Source organism: Rhizopus delemar, genomic scaffold (genome assembly GCF_000149305.1).
Source record: "Rhizopus delemar RA 99-880 supercont3.6 genomic scaffold, whole genome shotgun sequence".
NCBI classification, from domain to species: Eukaryota; Fungi; Mucoromycota; class Mucoromycetes; order Mucorales; family Rhizopodaceae; genus Rhizopus; species Rhizopus delemar.
Window position 1 is genome coordinate 638,404 of NW_027137832.1, and position 23,333 is coordinate 661,736.

Here is a 23,333-nt window from a genome sequence, read left to right on the forward strand (position 1 = left end):
TAAAGCCTTGTAACTTATCAGAATGAGATAAAAAGCTTCATTTAAGAACAGCATCTACCTTGATCCTTTTGAGTTTTGTTGTATAATGGTAGCAGTAACCAAGTATAAGGTAAAAACATAAATGAATACCATGTGATCTTTTTAAGACTAATCTTCAATTCAGTTAAAGTTAAAGGTTATTCCAATTGAAGCCGGGCATTGAGTGAGCGGATTGATATCTTCTATTGTGAACATTTCTCTAATCTTCAGAAACTTAGCAAGTGTTATTAATAATTATGATTATAAAAGAATTTCATCTGTTTTTCTGTAAACCTGTCCTAAATCATCGTCTTACTCTGGAAATTCTTTGTTGATTTAATTGATATCATTTTACGTGTTACTTCAATTATATAAAAGGTTAGCAGTATTCCTGATGTTGTGTTGGACTTCTGGCAACAGGAACAATTCTTGTTATTTATTTGATTCTTTTTCTTTATCAAAGAGCTATCATTAATACAATGCATTCTTTTCTATGACATGCTTATTTGGAAGTAATTGTATGATCTAATATTAAAACCTATGTTTACTGATGTCAACTACAATCAGTTATTGTTCTACAGCAAACCATACAGAACTTTATGTGGAGGTTTAAGTCTAACTAATACTTGTATCACCAACATAGAAGGAACAAACTGTAATCGTGTCTTTGCTTACTGACTGTTATTCTGAGCTCTGTAATAATCAATAAAGTTGTGGACTAAACAAGCAAAGTAGATCAGCTGCTATATTGCTGTTGGTCACCCTAATCGTGCAAAAAAGCTTGATAGACTGTTGTTGCCGGTTCTTATGCAGGTATGTCCACAAAAATAATGGTGTAAGTTGTGTTTAAAGTTGTAAATAGAAGCAGAATGATATAAAAAAACTAATATATTTGGATTAGATGGGTTTGTACAAAAAGGATATTGGTATTAACCATTTATTAAAACTACTACGCTGTCTAATTAAAAATAGATGAGTAAATATAAAACTCGTAAAAGACTTTAAAAACAACAAAGCGATTCGAATCTTAAGGGAACCAGGGCAAAGGTGCAATTACATAATTAGCTTGTTATCTTTTATCCTAAAAGCTATTACAAAAAGTAAGCTTGCTGATGCTTAGTGATATAATGTTGCTTATGACTATGGCGTTACATTTTAATTATAGAGAATATATGTAGTGCGTTAAAATGTGCAACAACGGCGAATACATATCAAGGTTATTAAACAATGGAAGAGGAAGAATATAGATTGCTTATTATCCATGTGAAATAAGAAGGAAAAACTTATCAAATGGCGTTGATTAAACCAACTCAAAAAATAGATAAGTGTTATACTGATTCATTATAATCTTTGAGATGGTAAAATTTGCTTTCTTTATAAGATATTGACAGCATGCTCTTTGTTTTGCAATGTTAAAGTCCTAATGTGTACTTTTGAGAAAAGCTGGATCCATTCACTGCATACATAAAAATCGGATAAATGGTGAAACACTTACAGAAAGCTCTAATGTAAGACTATCAATCAACTAAAATTGAAGCGGACCAATGATATAGTCTGTATTGGGTTTGATGTGATTTACTTTGTGATTTAGTAAAAGATGAATTGTCGATTTGATTGTAGATAGTAAATCGGACTAGTGGTTAAGGCGTAGTCTTTTTCTTTTGTGTTTAATTCTTGGCTTTCGTTTTTGAAGTCTTATTCATTCTAACTTCTGAATTTATAATTGTTATTATTTTGCTAATTTAAAGTATGGTTACAATAGAATCAGACACAAATACGACATTCCTGAAAGGAGAACCAAGGATGTGGTAAGTTGAGGTAACAAGGATTGGAATAGGAACATCCTGTTAGTATTCCCAAATGCGTTTTACTTTAAATTCCGATAGCTATTCCTTCCAAATTAATACTAAATATGACATGTTTAGAAACAATTATAAAGTCAAAAATTTTGTTTGTACAAAGCACTTTTAATGATAAAGGAATAAAATGGTATTTAGAAGGTAAATAAAAGGGCTTGAAAAGAGGAATACAAATCATGAATGAATAAGTGAATATATATGTGTATATATATTAAAGGAGCTCCAAGATTGTTGTTTTAGTTGTAGTTATGCAATTTAAAGTTCTTGAGAAGCACCAGCCTTCTTGGTCTTGGTAGGCAACAAGGAGGCGTGGATGTTGGGAAGAACACCACCTTGAGCAATAGTGACATGACCAAGGAGCTTGTTTAATTCTTCATCGTTACGGATGGCCAATTGAAGGTGACGAGGGATGATACGAGACTTCTTGTTATCACGAGCAGCGTTACCAGCCAATTCAAGGATTTCAGCAGCGAGATATTCGAGAACGGCAGCGAGGTAAACGGGAGCACCAGCACCAACACGTTGGGCATAGTTACCACGACGAAGAAGACGGTGAATACGACCGACAGGGAATTGAAGACCGGCCTTAGAAGAACGGGTTTGAGACTTGGCACCAGCTGCAGATTTTCCACCAGATTTACCACCAGACATTGTTAATATATTTAGATTTAGTTAAAGGAAGGAAAAAAGGACAAGAAAAAAGAAAGAAGTGTGTTTATATATTTGAAGTAGACAATTTTTTCTGAAAAAAGTCGTCACTGATTTTTTTTTTCTTGAAAAAATCTGTGGAAAAAAAAAAAAAAAAAAAAGGAATTTACAAAAAAATAAAAAATGGAACACGAAAAAAAAATAAAGTAAAAAAAAAAAGCAGAAAAGCGCGTAAATAAATCCAAGAAAGAGGTTTGAAAGAGAATGTAATTTATTGCATTATCATTCTCCATTATTCATATTTCAAATTACATGAAAGTATCTTTCTTCATCTTCATTTTTCAATTTTTTTTACTTTTTTTTTATTATTATTTTTTTTGCTAAAAAAATAAGAATTTTTTTTGAAGGTTTTTTAAGCAAAAAAAATCTACCTGTAAAACAATATATAAAACCCAGCCGACTTTTTTTTTTCTTCTTCTTCTTTAACTTTATTTCAATTATTAATAATGGCTGCTGAAACTGCTACTAAGGAAACCAAGAAGGCTGTTGCCAAGACTGGCGACAAGAAGAAGAGAGTCTCTCGTCGTGAAACCTACTCCTCTTATATCTACAAGGTCTTGAAGCAAGTTCACCCCGATACTGGTATCTCCAACAAGGCCATGTCCATCTTGAACTCCTTTGTCAATGATATCTTTGAACGTATCGCCTCTGAAGCCTCCAAGTTGGCTGCCTACAACAAGCGTTCCACCATCTCTTCTCGTGAAATCCAAACCGCTGTTCGTCTTATTCTCCCTGGTGAACTCGCCAAGCACGCCGTTTCTGAAGGTACCAAGGCCGTCACCAAGTACACCAGTTCCAAATAAGAAAAAAAAAACTCCTTTCCTCTTTTTTTATTATTTACCCCCCATAAACAACATTCAACAACAGAAAAAGAGAATAAGAAAATGATTCGATTTTCCCCATAATATATGACCAGTAGATTCGTCTCCTACAAATTTGCATTTCTTTCAATTAAAAAAATAAAAGAAGTATTCATATATCTTTTTACAACAAAAAAACAATGCATGTTTATAAAGTGATATTGAAAATGTAAACGATTCTTTATAATTTGTTTTAAAGCAAAAATGAATGCCAATGTGAAATAATATTTATTGCATAAGTACAAAAATTAAGCAATGAGTTCAACAACACCACCAGCAGCCTTGATTTTCTTTTCGGCGAGAGCAGAAACGAAACGAGTACGAACAATGACAGGTTGAGAGATGGTACCCTTGGCTAAAACCTTAGCATAACCCTATGTGATCAAAAAGTTAGAAATCATACATCATTGTCAACAAGATGAATTTACATTTTGAAGAGCATCAATAACGGGAACCTTTTCTGTGTTCTTGTATTGTTCACGAGTACCTTCACCAGCAAGAGTCCAGATCTTGTCAAGGTTGACAACAGGACGCCAGTAAGGGTTCTTCTTCAAGTGGAAGTGACGCATACCGACCTTACCAAAGTAACCAGGGTGGTACTTGTCCATGTTAATACGGTGGTGGTGTTGACCACCAGCAAGACCACGACCACCAGGATGCTTTCTGTGCTTACCTATATTTTATTTAAATTTAGTTTCATCGGTATTCTCCATTCATAGTATGTTGTCTTTTTCTTACCGATACGACCGTGACCGGCGGAAACGTGTCCACGCTTCTTTCTGTTGTGGTGAAGTCTAGTAGGCTATCGATGATACATATTGTAAGATGGATGGATGGATGATAGTATGGTTTCTTATTTTTACCATGGCTTAAAATGCTTTACTGAATAGAGAAGGGGAAAAATAATTCATCAGATATTCACACAAATATTGACACTGAAACTGTCTGTGTGTGTATGGAGGGAGATCAAGCTTAGTTGGAAAGAGAAATAAATTAAATTCCGGATCGAACAGTAGCGGAGTTTATTGCTTTAAAATTTGGAAGAATTTGGTACAGCACCGCCATCAACCACAATAACAGCACCTACTGTATATTGACCTGCACGTGAAGAGAGGTAGATACAAGTACCAGCAATATCTTCTACAGATCCTAGGCGACCCACAGGTATGCCTTTAACAATTTCATCACCATGATTTTCAAGAGACCATTGCATCATTTTAGAACGGAAAGAACCAGGAGCGATAGCATTGACAAGAACGTGTTCATGGCCAAGATTACGAGATAAGTGGCGAGTCAAATGATGAAGAGCTGCTTTAGAGGATGAGTAAGCATAAGTCTCTACTCCGGGTGTCTATTGTTTTTGTTAGAAAAAAAAACGTGAATAAAGTTAAGTGACCTCAACTTACAACGATACCATGAACAGAACCAATATTGATAACACGAGAAGGTGTCTCCTTGCTAGCTTTAGCTTTCAAAAGAGGAAGACAACTACATATATGTACTTAAAAACTATACTGGTTTCATTTTTTTTTGTCTTACGCTTGTGTTAATGTAAAAATACGAACAAGATTAAGGTTCAAAACCTTTTGGAAAGCAGCATCAGGATATTTATCAAGAGGAGCACCCCATGAAGCACCAGCATTATTGATAAGTATATCCAGATGGTCTTCATGCTTACTTAATTCAACAACTAATCTATTCACCTCTCCTACACTTTGTAAATCGGCTGGCAAAGCAATACATTTTCCAGGTCCTAAAGCAGTTAATTTAGCAGCAACCTACAGAGAGAATTAGTCTTTCTCTCTTTCTTTTTTTTTTATTTTCTTACTTCATCGCATGCCTTTGTTGTACGGCTGCTAATATAAACCTTAGAGCCTCCTTGAACAAAACCCTATCAATAAGTTCAGTTATATGTTATAAAATCATTAGAAGTAGATTTACAGTAGCGATCATTTCACCAATACCACGAGAACCACCAGTGATAAGAACAACCTTGTCCTTCACATCAAAGAGAGATTGATAATAATTCATTTTATATAAAATAAGATAATAAGAAGAAACAAGAAGAAAAAAGAGTAATATGTTTTATTTGAATTCAGCTTACTAACACCTTTTCTTCTTTATCATTACTTTATTTTACAGCTGTTCTATTACATCTTCTTGGCTAACAAAACCAAACAGTAAAGGTTAATTCCATGATTATAATAAAAAAACTGGTTTCTTTGATTTCGATAATAAAAACATGTTGTTTATTTTGCTATATGACTTGTAATTAAACAAGCTCATTAAATCGGAGAGAATGGATTCTTAATTTTTAGTTAATATCCTGTAACACTTTACATAAAAAAAAAGATGTTGAGATGTCAGTTATGAAATTGCTAATAAAGCGTCTTTTTCCTAGGTAAGAATAAAATAAAACTGATTTTCGCTGTAGGGCGATTTGTATATTAAAATAAAATCTTAAGCTGTGGTTTAGTAGCAGAAATTCACATTTTCATAGATAGATTGAATACACTGTTCTCATTAAAATGATCCCTTTTAACAATAAAAGAAGCCAGACTTGATAGGTAGAATATACAGTTACATGGACTTCAAGAAGAATGTTTTTATCATAAATTACCATAGCTAGCTGTCTTCTTTTTTCAATGACAATAGTATGCAAATAGACATGTGTATGGCAAAAAGAAATCTACATAGTTTTATATATTTCAAACAGGTATTTTATTTGCATATATTTGCTTTAAGTCAGAGGCACTTTCTTTTCAGGAAGCCACATTAGAAGGCCAAGAGAACCACCGTTTCGAATGACAATTAAAGCTTTATTTTGAAGTTATTAAAGTATATAATTTATCTTGTTGTGAAAGTAAGCTGTTAAAGCCAAAATAAAGAAACTGGGTTGTTTATAAAAAAAAAATTATTGTAGAAGTAGCTAATTCAAAATGGGCTTTTCTTTCATAAATCTTTCTTTTTATATTCTGTTTTTATTTATACTGAACAAGGCTTTGACTTATTTATGTAATAGCATGAATAATACTCGATTTCTTTAGTTTGTTTGTTTAAACTGATTTAATCCATTGATCTGTTGCGGAATGACCCAAAGTCAATAAAATGATTCAAACTTCGAAGGCACTAGTGATAGTGCTGAGGGATATGTAAGAAATCAAGTTGAAAAAGACTGGCAGTATATGGCCCGTAGGACTCAATGGGACTCATGATTTTTTTTTTCAAGTATTGATGAGCCCTATCGCTTCAGAAAATGAAAATATTCATTAAAAAATTAAAGTATTTACCTGTCGGATCTCATCATAACAAATCCTAATATTGACTTATCAAAATCGAGCTTTTGACAGTGGAGAGTAATTACCCTATTAGCATCTCAGCATAACAACCTTAATAAAGGTGAGATTTTATCTAAAATAAAGGGTTTAAATGTTCCACATACAGAGGCTTCTTTTTTTTTTTTTTTTTTTTTTTTTTTTTTTTTTTTTTTTTTTTACAAATATTTGTTAACTATTCCCTACCCTTGTTACTTTTAAACATTTTCATCAAGAAATATGGAATACCATACCTTGAATCTGAAAAGATAAAATGAGTGGTTTTTTTATGTAACAAAAAGTGCGTAGTGAGATACAAACGCAAGTAACAGAAATGTTGATTTGCAGAAAAAAGAAATATACTTTTATGGAAAAATTCAAGTGTTGGATTTTCCATTTAAATTTACGCACCAAATGCATAATTTTTGAAAAATGAAATATGTTACAGTCTTATTTCATACATGATATAAGTGTATTAAATTTACTTTATTTGTAACAAATGCTAAGCCCTCTCAAAATTAGACTTAGCCTCATCCTCTTTCTTCAGTTTACTATGCATGAGTGATTGTGCTTGGCAAGTACTACACGGATAAAATGTACCAAAAAAGGCAATAATTCACCGAATGCCCAATATGCCATATTATATAAAAGAGATCATAAAAGCTTTGTTCTCTTTCTTGTATACACCAGAATCAAAATGAGAGCAACACCTGAATTAACCACAATTAATCTTCAAAATCATGAAGAGGTACCCAAAACATTTACAGAGCCATTGATCAACAATCCACAAGATGGTACTTCCTCAGCAACCGTGACTGACAAGTCTGAATCACCACGTACATGGAAGGAAAAGATAAAGACTTTTTTCATCTATGCAAGACCTATGCTTACAATGCTTGTGATTGATGTTGGTATTCCTCTTGCTATTTATTATGTGTTGAAGATATGGGTAAGCATACTGATTGCGCTCGTCTTGTCCGGTATTCCACCATTATTACACACAATATATACTTTTATCAGAAGAAGAAGAATTGATATCTTGGGTTGTGTCTTTGTTCTTGCTTATGTTATTTCTGCTGTATTGACACTTATTACAGGTAAAAATGAAAATAGGGTGTGTTTGATGGAACCAAATATTGATCTATATTATGGTAGGGAATGCTCGATTGTCCTTGTTACGTGATTCGACAATAACAGCAGTGATTGGTTTCTTGTTTCTTATCACACTGATTCCTTTAAAAACAAGATGGTTTACTGTCCGCCCGCTGGCCTTTTTAATCAGTCAGCAAACGTTTGCCAACTTACCTCCGACCACTTGGATAGACAGAGAAGGATTTGAGCATTCTATGCCTACGACTGATTTCAACTGGGAGCATATCAGAATTTATCGAAGATACTTTTACGTTCTGACAGGTTTATGGGCCATATTGCTTTTGGGTGAATTTATAGCCAAGGTGATCATGATCGAAAGTACATTAAGTTTAGATAACGTCATATTGTATGGTAACATTATTCTTTTGTCCATCATGGTTTTTATGGTAAGCTTTACACTCATTGGTATTGTTTTTCTCAGAAGAAGAGTGATCGCTTTTTCGCGGGATTGGATGAAGATCAATGATTACAGAGTCATGTTGCCTCAATAGAAGGTTTCCTGCATTTTTCATAATTTTAGCTGTCGTCATTTGCATATTTTTGATTCATAAAATAAAGTCAAACCTATATACATCATCACTCATTTTAATTTGCACTTTTTTTAACTTAAAAATCTTTACTAATTTAAATAATATGCCCTAGTTCCAAGTATTTGTATGTGTAGCAGCCATAGACTGTTCACTCTCGGGGTTTTAAAAATCCAAAAGAGTACTTCAATTTGATTGTATGATTGATAATAGACCAAGCTATTCAAGGTACTCAAAACAAAAACCAACTTTTTGAGTTTCTTGGATGCAGGGTTTAAGTATCGTATATTTGTCTTACAATAATACATTATACACATTTTGTGAGCTTGAAGCTTTACTGGTCGAATGAGGCTTGTGTTTATATTTTGAAGTTGTAAGTAGTAGCTCTATAAGGTATAAAATCGTTTAATACTTCTGGATAGTATATTTATTGAACGGTGTTATCGTGAGAAACCCTGAATGGTTGCTAAAAAAAATGACTGAAAAGTTATGCGAGATTTTTAACAAACTAAAGCTAATAAACTAATCAGAACATAAATTGACAATTAGTGATGAATGGATCCATTTAAAGCGTGAAAATCTAAATGAAAAAGTTCAATTAGAAGACTTCAAATGTAACGAAGGATTTTTCTGAATTTTTTATTAAAAATATAAAAAAATATTTTTAACATTTTATTTTTTCTTTTTGTTTATTTTTATTTATAAAATATAATAGGAGTCACACATATAAGAACGATGTGAACCAAAAGAAGCAAAGTGTAAACTAGTCAAGATCGAGTCTGCCCCCTTTGAGGGTATATCACTTTATTCTACAGAACTGCGTCAAAGTTGATTATCAACTATTCGCTCATTTCTTTTTGTCATGTGTAACACAACAAATTGCCGTTCCTGCTCGAAGTTACGAAATAATCTCAACAAGAAAGAGAAGAAGAAGAAGAAGAAAAAACACATATACACCAGAAACGTCCTCAACTCTAAGGTGTAAATGCGAATGTAATCTCATACATTGTAAGAGGATTTGAATTGCAGCAGGTAAGATTTATCGTGCGGTTAGTTTATTTATTTATTGGCCTATAAATGGAACCATCTGAGTTGTATTTAGATCCCAGACACTTTTCGGTTTGTGTATCCAAGCAACCTAAAAAAAAGTTACCCTTTTTTCATTGACAGAAATATCTTTTTTTTTTTTTCTCTTTTATATTGTAACAATTTAATGAGTAAAACAAAAAAAAAAGTATGTTGTACCGTTTAATGCTTAAAACAAACTTTTATAGCCACACTTTCTTCAAGGCCGAGAGTTGCACATAACAGTAGAAGGGGAAAACAAAAAGTACTTGAACCTGTCATTGTGTCCGAAGAAGAAGACGAGGAAGAGGAAGAGGAAGAAGAAGAAAGCGCAGAAGATGAATCTGTGACTCGTTGCGTTTGTGGAAAACAACGTAAGCTTCCTTGTTGAAAATATTTGAAGAAGCAAAAAAGTCAACTTTTTTCTCATTAGATAGCATTGGCTTAATGGTATGCTGTGATGACTGTGAAGTATGGCAGCATTGTGAATGTATGGGATTAGAAGAAGAAGATATCCCAGACCAATATTTTTGCGAGCAGTGTCGACCGGAAGATCATGTTCAGATAAAAGGCTATGACAAGTAAAGTATATTTTCTTGCTTATATTTCTGCGTGAAAAACTCATTGCTCTTGTTACAATAGCAAAACGCGTAGATACTATAAACCCTCCAAAGCTATAAAGAAACGAAGCACGTTTAATAGTAGAGAGACCTCTATTCCACTCGATGATATCAAAGGAGTTGCGGAACCCAGTTGCAGTAGTACAGAAACAACCTCAGATTCCCCTACAGAAGGTTGGTTTGAGTAATGTGTATCTACAGGGGAACTCATCATTTATTTAGGAAACGAAAACAAATTAAGTCGACCGAAAAGAAAAAGCACAAAGAACGAAAAGAAATCCCGTTCATCATCAACCAGTACGAACAACAGCCGAAAATGGGTCAACAATTCACTGCGACGACCCCACAAGACGCCAAGATCACGTACATCCACACCACAACCAGAGACACCTACACTTCCTAGTACGAGCAGTATTCTACTTGATCATTTATCTCCATCCGCTCGTGAAACATCTCCTCCTGCAAAAGTACGTACTCCTTCTTCTCGTATGACAATATCTGAAATGAACAAAAGAGCCAATCAAATATTAGAATATATTTGTTCGCTGCAAGTGGAGATCAATACTGGGAAAAAAAGAAAGGAAAAGAAGTTGTTACAAGAAGAAGAAGATGGGGAAGATGGAGAAGATAATGAAGAAGATGTGCTGTGTAAAAGGCGAAAATTAATTGAAGCACAAATAAGTGAAACAATGACAAGGACACTAGTCCAATTAGAACAAGAAGAGAAATATAACGCGGTGACCGCAACAGGCATTGGAGAAAGTAGAAAACCAACACCCATTCTTATACCTCGTCAATTTGATCATGCCTCTTCTCCTTCTTCTTCATTGAGTAGTGCAAGCACAATACCTCTAGAGGAAGAGGAAGACCTGTTTGTGGATACTGAAAAGTCTATAGCAGAGGAGGCACTGGAAAGGATGAATAATAGCAAATCTAAAGATGAACAAACATCATTAGAAATCATGGATATACTAGCAAGAAAAGTCATTGTCTTTCAACGTCGATTTGGACAATTCTCCTTTGGTAACGCAATGACGGATGATCCTGAGAGTATTGAATATGAAGGTCCGCCTATTACAAGAAGTAGAGAGTTTTATCAAGGTCGAAATACTTGGTGAACAAACATAAACCACAAAAGCATATCATTCCCACTTATACATTCATTCCTTTCAACTATACACAACCACTTTTGCATTATTATTTCTCTTTCCTTTTTCTTTTTTTAATGTGGACTTTTGTAAATAAAAGTTTCATTCTCTTATTACATTATTTCATTTTTTTTAATGGGAACATCTATTTTTTTTTTAATAAGATTCATTAATAACCAATAGCGTACTTTTCTTCTCTTTTTTAAAATGCAGACAAAAGAATTATTTCAGGCTACAAAGCAAGAGTGTCATTCAAGAGTAGACAAGGCATATGAAGATTGGAGCCATGTCTTGAAACAAACAGTTAAAACGGCTGCCTGTCATGAAGATATGGAAGGAACCATAAGATCTTTTGTATATGTTGATACACTATCAAAAAACACAAAGGCATCATTGGAAAGAGCAAATAAGGCATTAGATTTATTATTAGAAACGTAAAAAAAAAAGTATTGCTTCATTCTTTTTAAAAAGTTATTTTTGTATAGGAAATCAGATCTCTCCACGCATTTCAAGATGTTGGATGAAATTCAACAAATGTTAGACACTGAACACATCATGAAAGAGACAATGAGTTTCAACAATTAAATAAAATGTTTATTTTCCTTTATCCAGTCCAACGATGTCCACAACCTTTACTTGCACAAACATAAAAAAGTGTCATTTTAGCTTCTGCTCGTCTAGATGAGGATTGAAAAAATACAGCTTCTGGATGTCCACAACGAGGACAAGAAACATTAGCTCTAGGCTATAGAGGCAAATTTTAATTATTTTTCAAGTGTGATTTCGATAAAACTTACAAGTGTGGGATCTGTACCCAAATCATGTAATACCATGGTTTGTTCTCTTTTTTTTGGTAAAGAAGTTTTACTGTTAATCAAATGAATTCTTTCTCTTTTTTTAAATTAAGACATTACGAAGGTGCGTGAACAATTTCATGACGATAGACACAATAATTTTCAGCGTCTTCTTCATATTCACAATTACGACATGCGAATAATAATTTTCTATTGATTTTATCTTCTTTTGGGTATAATAAGTTGTTACTAAATCATACATGGAATCAGCACTGTGTTAATTGAATCAAATAAATAAAGTACCAATCTAAACAATATTTAAACGTAGCCATATTGTTTATTAAGAAAAGAAAAGATGAGAAAAAAAAAAATGCTGAGCGTCAATTAAAAAAATCAAAAGCCAAAGTTTACTTCACGCCACAAGTTTAATTTAAATATGTTAATTAGTATTAGAGAAGTTGTTTATTTTCGTCCGAGATAATGTAATAATAATAATAAAAAAAGCAAAAAAAAAGCAAGAGGAATTGTTTAAAGTTACATGGTTTAGTTTGTTTTATGGTGACTTAATCATTCAATAAGTCTCATTTTTTTTTGCTGATAAAAAGCCATAAACAAGTCACGATGCTGCATGAATACCAAAAATTTCCATTTCATGCTTTTCTTTTTCTTTCTTTTATTTTACAAATAATAATGGATCAGTCTATTCAATTTGCAAAGGAGACTATTTCAAATATAAGAAATAGTATTGCTTATGGTAAAAGGAGTGGATACTATGCACAAATGGATGCAGAATCGGAGAATGAAGAGGATGATCACAGCTTATTTTATTCAATACATCAAAACAATAATCAAGACAGTATACCACTTACATTATCCAATACTTATTCAGATAGAAGTCAACTTGTATTTAGTCAAGACTTTGAAGAAGAAAATTTTGTAAGTAACAAATAATGTCGAAATCAAATATTAACCGCAGTCAAATAGAGACCTTCATCTATTTATCTTGACCAACCAGAATTATTATCTTCCTCAGAATTGGTGCCACCATTACCTATTAACCCGAACTCATTATCTGAATCATTATTACCAACTACACCTACTGTAACCCAAAATAATAATAATAATAATAGTACAAGATATTCATTGTATTTAATATAGATTCCTCCCGAAATAACACAATTGAATAGAAAATATAAAGATCCGATTTTTGCTATTTTTTATGGGCTATGTCTCATATTCTTTATATTGTCAGGCATCATTATTTTTTTTACAACAAATGTAAATACAATACATTATTTAACAAGAAAACTAAATTCTGTACATGTAGAGTCATTCAGTAGAAGGATATGTAAAAGAATCTATATTCAAAGTAATCAAAGACAGTGCAGGCATGTTGGCCACTATCATTGGCACGTCTTTGATAGTAGCAACACTTTGGTCATTGGTATTGCATTATTTTACAAAGACACTTGTATGGGGTACAGTGATATGTGTACCTATCTTTTTGAGTGTTTGTTTTATATGGACATTAGTTGAATCATTTCAATCTACTTTTGTTTATAAAGGAAATCAAGAATCAAACTTTAAAGACACAATGTAAACACACAGATGCTAATAATTTATTTAATGATAAGCAAGTTTAACTTTATCATAATTAGGTTAACATGGCTGTCTATCCTACCTTTAATATTAAATTTGATATATATTAAAGTAGTTTATGACAATAAGCATCGAATCAACAAGACAGTTACTGTCATAGAAGTAATACACACATTTTTTTTTATTATCTCTAACATAGTATTACAGCTTGCATGTGAAACGATTCGTTCAAATCCTATCATCTTCATTGTACCTGTCTTATTACTTATGACATTCATTATTTTTACGATTATTTGGATCATCTTATTCAACAGATTATGGCTCATTGGTCATCTAAGTGATCCGCCTACCTTATCCAGTAAAGCAATTCAACAAGAGAGAATTTTATCTAACCTTTTTTATATTAGAAACTATTTGGATTGTCAATAGCTATGTTTATTATCTGGCTGCTTTTTACATATTTTTTTACATGTGGACATCGGCTGTATTGGTTTACTTGGAAAAGTAAAGCAAAAATCGTGTACAACTATTTCGATAACTAATAGAATAAATATGTAGATTTACATTATCTGCTATGATCTCTCAATGGTATTTTCATAGAAACAGCACATCATCAACTAGTGTATGGAGGTTTGCTATGATCCGAGGAATGAGTACATCATTTGGTACAATTGCATTATCTGGATTTTTGATGGCTATCATTCAATTCTTACAATTGATCATACGCTTGTTGAAAAAAGTAACGTAATAATTCTAAAATCAATTGTATGTTCTAACTTACTTTTTAAAGTACTCTAAAAAATCAAGGCCCTTTGCTACCTTTGTTGAACTTGTATTGAGTTATATAGAGCCTTTTATTAATATTGTGAATCATTATACAGTGGCTCTTGCTGGTATCACAAGCGAAAGTTTCTTTTCTGCAGCTAATTCATCTACAAAAATATTTAAAAGAAACTTACTAAGCGGCATCTTTGGAGGTATATAGTGATAAATGTACATATGTCTATAAACTAACGTATTACTTATAGACTTTCTAACACAAATCATTTTACAAATTGGCAATAGTGTCATTGCATTAGCTTCTGGACTCGCAGCTTATGTTTATGCAACGCATCAACTTCATTCACCACATGGATTAATCGTTGGTCTCATTGGCACATTGACGTCTTGCTATATTTCTCAATTTTATTCTTATACCTTAATGGGCATGTAAGTTCATCTATAAGCATACAACAAACTTTATTTGTTCACTAACATTTAAAAGAATCGACGCCACTTTTCTTTGTTATGCCATCGATCTTGACATAGGCACTGTGCACTTATCGGCTGCTCATACTGCATTTACAGGATATGATTAGATATTTTCTCATTTATGTACTATATACATTCTATCTTCCTTCATTCATATTTATTATTAAAAAAATATATCTTATTATAATGTCTTGTCCAAATGATTGACCGGAAACATGCTAGCAAGAAAGCTATGTACAGGACCTAACACAACATACTTTTCATAAACCAAAGCAGTAGCCGCATTACCCATCATCAATCCCCAAAGACGCCATCTGAACGGACGAGGCATGACGTTATGTCCTAGCGGTGTATTGTAAGGCATGATCGACCATGAAGGTGGCACATAGCCTATTTGTTCCAGCACCTGAGGTGTACCACAATTAAAGCGAAAGAGACAACCAAATCGGTTGGGATCCGCCAAGGTCCAATAAGAAACGATGGCTAGATACAAAAGCCAAAGAAATACAAGTGAATAGTTTTTGTAAAAGCTTTGTCGAAATTTATAGCCAAAGTTGAAGACGGCGGCATTATTGATAAATTGAAAGAGACAAACAAGCGCTAGGATCTCGCCTTCGTAATTATCGGACAAAAGCATCCATTTGGACATGTCAACAGCCCTTGAATCAAATTCGTTGCAACGAAACCAATCTGTGTGTGCATAAAAGAAGGTTAAGTACGAAAAGCATAAGCTTTTTTTTCTTACCTTGCTTGAATAAGAGAACATAAGCGCTGCTTAAAAAGATCCAGTTAATGGCTACTAAACCGATTCCAGATGCAAGTGTTTGGGGACCAAGTAATTTTGCCGTTGGACGTTGCGGTGCTAATCTGGATGCTGCTTTTGATTGAGATACGGCCCATGTTAAGAACACAGTGATGAATACATCCACAGCAATCCAGATACTTTCAGACATAGAAACAGAAAAGTAAAAAGTAAAAATCTTTAACATCATCATCACCTGTCCATACACTATGAAAACGAATTATTCACACAAATCAAGAACAATAAAAAGTGCTTTACATATCAAGTATTTGTAGCCTGTTAACGATGTCGCAAGAGCAGCACGTCCTTCACGCAATAATTCTACACAGGAAGCCACACTACGATGGTTTGTGCTAAAAGGAGACACAATAGAGGCCTCTGCGTCTGACATGGCAATACCCACATGAGCTGCTCGAAGCGCGCCGCAATCATTACCACCATCTCCTGTCATGGCTGTAATACCACGCTCCATATGGAGCTGTACACATTGTACCTTACCTGCAGGTGTCATACGAGCAAACACGCGAATCTTCAGCAAGTACTTGCGAATGAGATCATGTTCAGCTAACCATTCAAAGGCCCTTCCGGTCACAGCTAGCTCAACTCCTGCTTGATCTGGGTCCGCTAAAAGCTCAGGTTCGTCCACATCTGACCACACGACGCGCCTTGATTCAGCATCATAATCAGCCAACAAGAATCGAGCATGTGCTTTTGCCATACCACACTGACGAGCAATGTAGATACCTGTAAGGGCTGTGTCTCCAGTGATCATGATCGTACGTGTATCACCTGCCTTGAGCTCAGCAATGTATTCTGATGTATCTGCTTTCAATTGGTTTTTGAAAACGATCAATCCAACCAGATCTATGTCTTGCTCCATATCATCACGGCTCCAATTTTCGTTGAATTCCTCACGATCGATTTCTCGGTGAGCGAGCGCCAAGACATAGCAACCTTCTCTTGCACGGTTGGAAGTGACGAGGTCATAGTCGGAAGGAATCGAGTTGGGATTGACCAAATCTTTGATCTTTTCATAGGCACCCTTGACAAAAATATGGACCTTGTTTGTGGATGGATCCAAAACGGCGACTGACATGGACATGCGTGCGTGAACAAATTCATATCGCTTTAATACATCCATTGTCTGGCCACTAGAGGGATGTATCAGGGTGTCGACAAAACTAGATTTATCAGCTAGTGCCCATCCAGAGCATTGAAACATTTCGATATCCACTGGGTTACCAATCAATCGATTGTTGAGAGTAGTCACTGCGTGACATGAGGCAAGGCCTGTTTGAACAATCTTAGGTAGTCCCTCAATACTGTCTTGACGTTGATCAAAGTAAGGCGTTTTTTCCTTTTGAATCACAGGTTGAGCGCCATAAAATTCTAAGCCTTCTTTTGTTAATGTGCCCGTTTTGTCAAAGCAAAAGAGTTGAACTGTTGATCTGATAAGGATAGGGTACGTGGATTTTTTTTTTCTTTAAATTACCTTTTCCTGCCATTAAAATACGAGTTAGATCAACACAGAATATATTCTTTTCTCTAAGTCGACCTGCTGCTACTGATTGTCCAACGACTAAAGCAGCAGGGAGTAAAGGTGACACTAACTGAGCAATAGCAAACATGGAATAAAACCAGGCAGCTATGATGAAAAATAAAACATTAAGCAACCTCCTTTAATTCTAATTTATACTTACTTGTTCCCGCACTAACCATCCAGATAGCCATTCCTAAACACAACACACCACAACAAAGCAATATCAAAATGACAATTTTGATCTGTTCATCAAACACAAAGGAAACTCGTGTGGGAAACAAGATCTTTTTGACCAACTGGCCTTTGTCTGTCGCTGTACCTGTGCTCATCACTAACCCAACCACTCGATCGCCCATGGCCTGGCTAATCATTGTACCCGCAAAAATAGTCGAAATTTTGCTAGCGCCCAGCCTATCGTACTCCACATCATCATCCCAACGTAAAGGAAATTTTCGAATGGGCAATGGTTCACCGGTGAGCGAGCTTTCGTCCGCCACAATGTTTCCAGACAGTATGACTGCATCACAGGGTACCGTCTTACCTTCCTGTATCTCAAACAAATCCCCCGGTAAAAGGTTCGCGGTTGACATATCCTGCCACTGTCCATCTCTTAATATCTTGACTTGGTCTGTGAATTCGGCCATGGCCTTGATGCGTTTTTCAGATCGAAGTCTAACAACGACCTTGACAAATGCTGATACTAAAATGACAGCCGTGTCTGCAATACCCACTTGCCCTACAAATGTGTGAAAATATCAGAGAACAGTAAAAAGTGTACAATTTTTGTGTTACAGTAGTCGAGATAATAAAATAACCAAAGGACACTGAACTGATAAATATAAAAAAACGAAGCAAATTCACGAAACATAGCCAAAAGGAAATTTGGCACATAGACTTCTATAAAGTTTGGACCTATCAATTCTTCTCTTACTGCAGCCTCGTGTGATGACAAGCCTTCGGTAAGCGAGGCCAATTGGGCATGTCGTTGGCCCAAGTGGAACTGATGGGGAGCAAAGATGTCGAATTTTGAATGATAGACATAACGCGTACATTGATAAATAAAGTATTTGGTGCCACTAGATGTATATCGAATGGAAGTATGGCTAATAACAACATCCAGTCCAGTCCAATGCTTAAGTTGATGTTCTAACAATCGAACGAATTTCATGATTGGGTTCGATTGACCTTGAAGAAAGATCAAAACTTTCAAGGAAAAGGATCAATGTCAGTAAATGAAGCATCTTGACTGGATTTTTTTTTATTACCTGGCTCTTTTCTTTCTATTTGAACATATTGCCCTTCTTGATAGCTACATTTTACTCTAAAAAAGTTGGGTAGCCGATGCCTAAATAAAGTCAAACTAGCAAACCAAAAGAACAAGATATACCACATGCCCATGAATGTACTTGTGGCTACAACTGAAATGCCTCTAAATGCTGAATAGCCCGTATAGTAGTCCTGTGTCACCATGATCATGTAGCCAATTTGGCCTATGGTTTCAATTGAGAATAAAACCATTATCAACCGGCCAAACCAACAATTTTTAAAAGCAATCACATTCATTCCTTCTTCTTCTTCTTTCACTGTTGATATATCACTGTGATCTAAACTTTCTTTATTTAAAGTAGATGGTTCATTTCTAGTTTCTTTAAGCTTTTGATTTGATGCCTAGTAATTGTTTAAAAAAAAAAACTTGAAAGCTCTCTTTTTTCTTTTTCTTACCCTTTCTCGTATTTTTTTATAAAAGATCCAAGTGGCTAACGTCATAAAGCAGGTACCATAGAACACATAAAGAGCAATAAACACATTCTCCGTAAATGTCAATTTCCCATAGTTTGGTACAGGGCACTCATGCCACATGGTCAAAGCCGGGTTAGGTGTCCATGTAGATACACTCGTTAGATTTGCAGCTCTTGCACAAGCAATTGCGCTCAAGTTTGCCTTGTTTTCCACGACAAATTCGGGAATATTGACTTGGAGTGCGTTTGATCCACAGCGGTAGATTTTACCGACTAATGCAGGAGATCCAGGGCATGCACAGGCGGAGGTAAGTGTCTCGTCGGGGCAAGTGGTGCGACAGGTGCCGTCAATGCAATAAGTGGTGCCTGTAGGACAAACTGGTCGGCTATTGACTGGACAAAGAGAAATATCTCGTACACAAAGTTCAGGGCATGGGTATGCGTTGTATGTCGGCAAAGGACATTTGTTTCCATAGTTGTCATATTCATTTACTAGTATATCTATATAAGTATGTATGTGTTATAATGAACAGCGTTTTAAAAACCTGAGTTGAATTTTGGTGTTGCTGTTGTATATTGAATGATAAGTAAAATCCAAATCAAAATATACAGTTTGTATTTCTGCATTAGTAAAAAAAAAAAAAAAATACGAGAAGAAAAAAAGAAAAGTAAGGAAGGAGGTGATACATGTAAATCTTTGTAGGTTTTTCCCAACTTTTAGTCACACACACATTTTGTAGATCAAAGAATAAAATCTACTACAACACTTTTACTAAACGCACTTGAATTATTAACTTTATTCTTGACCTAAACCTTTTCGTTTCTTTATTATTCTAAACAGTAAAGAAGCAGAAATTTAAGTAAACTTCACAAGCGGAAGTTAAATCAGACGAACATTTGAAGCTGATAAATGCAAAATAGATCGTACATCGCCATTTGCAAACCAACACAAAATATCATGAATGCATATAAATGAGACATATTAAAATTCAATTGCTTCAAGCAATATTTCTTTCATTATCCTCCTCTCCCCCCCTCTTCTCCTTATTCTTCTTAGTTCTCATTTCTTTAAAAAAAAAGTCGTGTTTCCTAGTTTTCAATACCCAAGTTGCTTTTTGACTATTACACGTAAGCTACTTTAATTCTATATAATATATATTGATACATGTACAATTATATAAATATATTTTTTTTTCCTTTGAAAGCTGCTTATTCTCAATTTGAACATGTTTAAAAAGACTCATGACCTAGACAAATATCAAATAAAGAAAATTTATTTCACAAGGCTATCCCTTTCTCTTAAATGTAAGTCAAAATTAAAGCGGCAGAAGGAACAAGATCTTTTAAATTGTGTTAGCTACTTTTTTATAGAACATCAATAATAACTTACTCAAATCTTTTAATGATTTTTGCTGATCTTCTGGACCAAAAGTTTTTCTAGGAAATGTAGTTGACAGGCTGAATGGATTCGTACAGCCTTGAGATTGTAAAAAGCTATATACTTCTGATAGTGTCGAGGTAGCTTGAAATGTGTTTACAATCGGATTTATTCCTGGTACACGAATCTAATGATGATAGAAATTTAGTTTTCATAACAGTATGTTTACAGACAGTCTTGCCTGAAGTCTAGCGTCATTGTATTCTTTCTTAACTGTCGATTGTGAAGCAGCAGCAGCGTCAGCAGCATCCTTTACATGAGCTTGTTTGGCAGCTTCTTTCTACATATTCACAAAAGTAAATAAACTTTTTTTTAAAAAAAAAAAGCTATTGTCATTCACCTTGGCCGCACGTTCTTTTCTATCCTGTTCAATTTGAGCCTTCACTTTTGCCTTTGCAATGCGATCCAATTCTCTCTCTCTCTTCTTCATCTCAAATGCCTTTTTAATCTCCTGAGCCTCAAGTGCTTCCTTGGCCGTCGTCAATTCCTTTCCTGCCTTTCTTCTAATACGTTCTGCTTCTTTACGTTCAGCTGTTTCCTGCTGCTCTCTCAAAGCACGTTTTTCAGCCATACGTGCCCTGAGTTCCTCCAACTTTTTCTTTTTTTCTTCTTCTGTTAAAGGCTGAAGGACTTCTGTACTTTCAGCAAAGTTTTGGTGGCCTGTTCTTGCAGCATGTCTTTCTGCTCCACTTGCTTTTATTAAAGTTAGCTTTGCTTTTGTAAATATTTAATTTTTGTACCATCACGAAACAGCTTTTGACAATCGTTACAGATTAAGCTTGAAGCAGTTTGTTCTTCTTGTTTAATTTCACCTAAACAATAAAGAATCAGTCAAAGATCGTTACGACTTGAGTTTTGTTACCTTCTTCTTTTATGGTAGTTTCGATTGTTGAGGTGGATGCTTCTTGTTCTGTTTCTTCTTCAGGTTCATCAGATACTTCGGGATGACTCAACATCCTAAAAAGAAGACTTTAATTGATTGAAACGCGTTTTTATAATGTTTACCAATCCATGGCAGGTTGTAAGCCAGCACCATTTGTTGCTTTCCATGCTTTCTTTCTAAATTCATAAAGTTATAAATACTATTCACAATAGAGTTGATTATCTGCTTACACTTTCGCATGGGAGAATCCCATACTAACAAGTGTATCAATATCGTTTGCCATTTGTGTGTGTGTGTGTGTGTGTGTGTGTGTGTGTTTTTTTTTAAAAAAAAAAAAGGCTGGAAATAACGTTATTCGAATTTGTGTATGCGTTTCTTTTAATGAGACTCAGCTCATATCATGCGAGAATGATGTGTAGCTAATTTAACAAAAGACTGTTATTGCACAAGCATGTTTGTTTACATGCTAAAAAAGAAAAAAGAAAAGAGGGTATTTTATTAATTATAAAGTCTAATGGATGATGATTATTTTAGTGGTGCCTTTAAATCCAAGTTTCTTCCATTGATTCGAGCCCATTCCAGGCATGCTTTATTTTGTACATCACATAAAGTCAGTAATACCTTTCTCTGAACTAACTCAGCCACTGCCTCCCAGTCATCAATCAAGGCACATTCTTTCATTTCAAAAACAGACAGATTAGGACAATGACGGATAAATGCGTAGATGGTTGGATTAGATATCTTCAGACAACTGTTGACTGAGACACGCTCAAGCCCTGGGCCACGATAGTGAGCCAAGGCCTCCATACATGTATCATCCACCTCACATCCTGCCAACCCTAGAACAGAGGCATTCGTGTGTTTGGCAATCAGACCAATTGATCGAATAGTGATCTTTTCACGATCCCTAATCCTTCCTACATTCAGATGTCGTAACCGAGGACAGTGCATGGCAATAGCTGAGATGGAGATATCCGAAACTTGACCACAGGCACGCAAATCCAAATGTTCGAGTTGAGGACAGTTTTGAGCTACTTGTAAGACTGAATCGTCTGAAATAAGGTGGCATCCAGCGAGTGATAGATAGATTAAGTTGTGATGCTTTAGAAATGGTTGAAGTGTCTGTCGATTGAAGTGATCACAAATATAGATATCCAAGTGAACCAAATGTACTGCTAATTCTCCAATCTTTGCCAGTGGTTCATTAAGTGAATTGAGCTTAATCTTGCGTATTGTAAGCGATCGGAGTGAATGTCGGTAATTGGTGAGACGAGCGGATTGAGGGACGGCCAAGTCTAACTTATTGAATAAATGATCAGAATCTATCTTGTCGAATGTTTCTGGTTCGCATTCGGGAGTATCGATATCGTATGAAGAAATGGTGGATGTGGAACATGAGCGCTTTGGGCTTGCATCTGCGATAGCAAGTGATGCAAAAGCAGAGGATGAAGATAAAGAAGGCGTAGGAAATGTGATATCACCTTGAAGTGTAGTAGCCAGTTTTAAAAATGAATTGAATTCGTATTGTTTATCATCAAAATAAGCATTTTTCCAAATAATTCGACTGGCATTCTTATTCCATATGCGATTTACAAGTAAACAAGGAAATAGATTTGTATATAATTTCTTTTTGACATCTTCTAGTGGGTGATTTGGTACCAGAAAGGAAAATATGTGGCTCAAAATTTCAGGCAAATATAAAGCTAAATGAGCTTGCTGTTGTTGTTGCATATTTGATTTTAATAGAAGAAAAAAAAAAAAAAAAAAAAGGGAGAGAAAATAAAATAATAAAAGAGAGAGAGGTTTATATATAAAAAGGGGTAAGAGGCTTTAACGACAATTATGCAACACATTCCTTGTTAACAATAAAACATACGCATATATTTAATATATGAAATTTTCTTCTTTATAAATTACATAACTCCCTATTATAGGAGATTACAAGGTTTAAAAATTAGCACGATAAAGCTGACGCTCTTCAAAGCGAATGGGTACAATCATGAGCTCTTTGATAGA

General features: G+C 34.6%; 12 protein-coding genes across 12 annotated transcripts; 5 read left to right on the forward strand and 7 right to left on the reverse strand.

Annotated features, from left to right (window-relative positions):
- Positions 1-2,132: 2,132 nt before the first annotated feature.
- On the reverse strand, positions 2,133-2,528 carry RO3G_08222 (histone H2A; the record flags this gene model as incomplete). The annotated part of the gene is made up of 1 exon (XM_067662812.1): positions 2,133-2,528. One exon carries the CDS (start codon positions 2,526-2,528, stop codon positions 2,133-2,135), a length of 396 nt encoding a protein of 131 aa, XP_067518913.1.
- A 503-nt stretch (positions 2,529-3,031) lies between these two features.
- Positions 3,032-3,388, forward strand: RO3G_08223 (histone H2B; the record flags this gene model as incomplete). Its single annotated transcript, XM_067662813.1, has 1 exon — positions 3,032-3,388. One exon carries the CDS (start codon positions 3,032-3,034, stop codon positions 3,386-3,388), a length of 357 nt encoding a protein of 118 aa, XP_067518914.1.
- A 305-nt stretch (positions 3,389-3,693) lies between these two features.
- RO3G_08224 (60S ribosomal protein uL15) lies at positions 3,694-4,053 on the reverse strand (the record flags this gene model as incomplete). The annotated part of the gene is made up of 2 exons (XM_067662814.1): positions 3,694-3,819; positions 3,874-4,053. The coding sequence occupies 2 exons, from the start codon at positions 4,051-4,053 to the stop codon at positions 3,694-3,696; spliced, it is 306 nt and encodes a 101-aa protein (XP_067518915.1).
- Positions 4,054-4,475: 422 nt separating this feature from the next.
- Positions 4,476-5,476, reverse strand: RO3G_08225 (uncharacterized protein; the record flags this gene model as incomplete). The annotated part of the gene is made up of 5 exons (XM_067662815.1): positions 4,476-4,796; positions 4,852-4,933; positions 4,985-5,223; positions 5,274-5,336; positions 5,387-5,476. 5 exons carry the CDS (start codon positions 5,474-5,476, stop codon positions 4,476-4,478), a joined length of 795 nt encoding a protein of 264 aa, XP_067518916.1.
- A 1,980-nt stretch (positions 5,477-7,456) lies between these two features.
- RO3G_08226 (uncharacterized protein) lies at positions 7,457-8,455 on the forward strand (the record flags this gene model as incomplete). Its single annotated transcript, XM_067662816.1, has 3 exons — positions 7,457-7,856; positions 7,915-8,297; positions 8,432-8,455. 3 exons carry the CDS (start codon positions 7,457-7,459, stop codon positions 8,453-8,455), a joined length of 807 nt encoding a protein of 268 aa, XP_067518917.1.
- A 1,196-nt stretch (positions 8,456-9,651) lies between these two features.
- Positions 9,652-11,241, forward strand: RO3G_08227 (uncharacterized protein; the record flags this gene model as incomplete). The annotated part of the gene is made up of 5 exons (XM_067662817.1): positions 9,652-9,655; positions 9,713-9,877; positions 9,937-10,084; positions 10,146-10,297; positions 10,346-11,241. The coding sequence occupies 5 exons, from the start codon at positions 9,652-9,654 to the stop codon at positions 11,239-11,241; spliced, it is 1,365 nt and encodes a 454-aa protein (XP_067518918.1).
- A 237-nt stretch (positions 11,242-11,478) lies between these two features.
- RO3G_08228 (uncharacterized protein) lies at positions 11,479-11,856 on the forward strand (the record flags this gene model as incomplete). The annotated part of the gene is made up of 2 exons (XM_067662818.1): positions 11,479-11,705; positions 11,757-11,856. The coding sequence occupies 2 exons, from the start codon at positions 11,479-11,481 to the stop codon at positions 11,854-11,856; spliced, it is 327 nt and encodes a 108-aa protein (XP_067518919.1).
- Positions 11,857-11,875: 19 nt separating this feature from the next.
- On the reverse strand, positions 11,876-12,104 carry RO3G_08229 (uncharacterized protein; the record flags this gene model as incomplete). Its single annotated transcript, XM_067662819.1, has 2 exons — positions 11,876-12,016; positions 12,069-12,104. The coding sequence occupies 2 exons, from the start codon at positions 12,102-12,104 to the stop codon at positions 11,876-11,878; spliced, it is 177 nt and encodes a 58-aa protein (XP_067518920.1).
- A 651-nt stretch (positions 12,105-12,755) lies between these two features.
- On the forward strand, positions 12,756-14,877 carry RO3G_08230 (uncharacterized protein; the record flags this gene model as incomplete). Its single annotated transcript, XM_067662820.1, has 10 exons — positions 12,756-13,001; positions 13,050-13,166; positions 13,393-13,543; positions 13,631-13,661; positions 13,724-13,826; positions 13,872-14,022; positions 14,072-14,168; positions 14,223-14,403; positions 14,455-14,641; positions 14,693-14,877. 10 exons carry the CDS (start codon positions 12,756-12,758, stop codon positions 14,875-14,877), a joined length of 1,449 nt encoding a protein of 482 aa, XP_067518921.1.
- A 219-nt stretch (positions 14,878-15,096) lies between these two features.
- RO3G_08231 (uncharacterized protein) lies at positions 15,097-18,425 on the reverse strand (the record flags this gene model as incomplete). The annotated part of the gene is made up of 7 exons (XM_067662821.1): positions 15,097-15,605; positions 15,661-15,924; positions 15,976-17,157; positions 17,210-17,362; positions 17,418-17,993; positions 18,050-18,086; positions 18,189-18,425. 7 exons carry the CDS (start codon positions 18,423-18,425, stop codon positions 15,097-15,099), a joined length of 2,958 nt encoding a protein of 985 aa, XP_067518922.1.
- Positions 18,426-20,226: 1,801 nt separating this feature from the next.
- On the reverse strand, positions 20,227-21,390 carry RO3G_08232 (uncharacterized protein; the record flags this gene model as incomplete). Its single annotated transcript, XM_067662822.1, has 6 exons — positions 20,227-20,243; positions 20,387-20,561; positions 20,604-20,714; positions 20,775-21,127; positions 21,175-21,246; positions 21,297-21,390. 6 exons carry the CDS (start codon positions 21,388-21,390, stop codon positions 20,227-20,229), a joined length of 822 nt encoding a protein of 273 aa, XP_067518923.1.
- A 351-nt stretch (positions 21,391-21,741) lies between these two features.
- Positions 21,742-23,048, reverse strand: RO3G_08233 (uncharacterized protein; the record flags this gene model as incomplete). Its single annotated transcript, XM_067662823.1, has 2 exons — positions 21,742-21,783; positions 21,939-23,048. 2 exons carry the CDS (start codon positions 23,046-23,048, stop codon positions 21,742-21,744), a joined length of 1,152 nt encoding a protein of 383 aa, XP_067518924.1.
- Between the last annotated feature and the right edge of the window lie 285 nt (positions 23,049-23,333).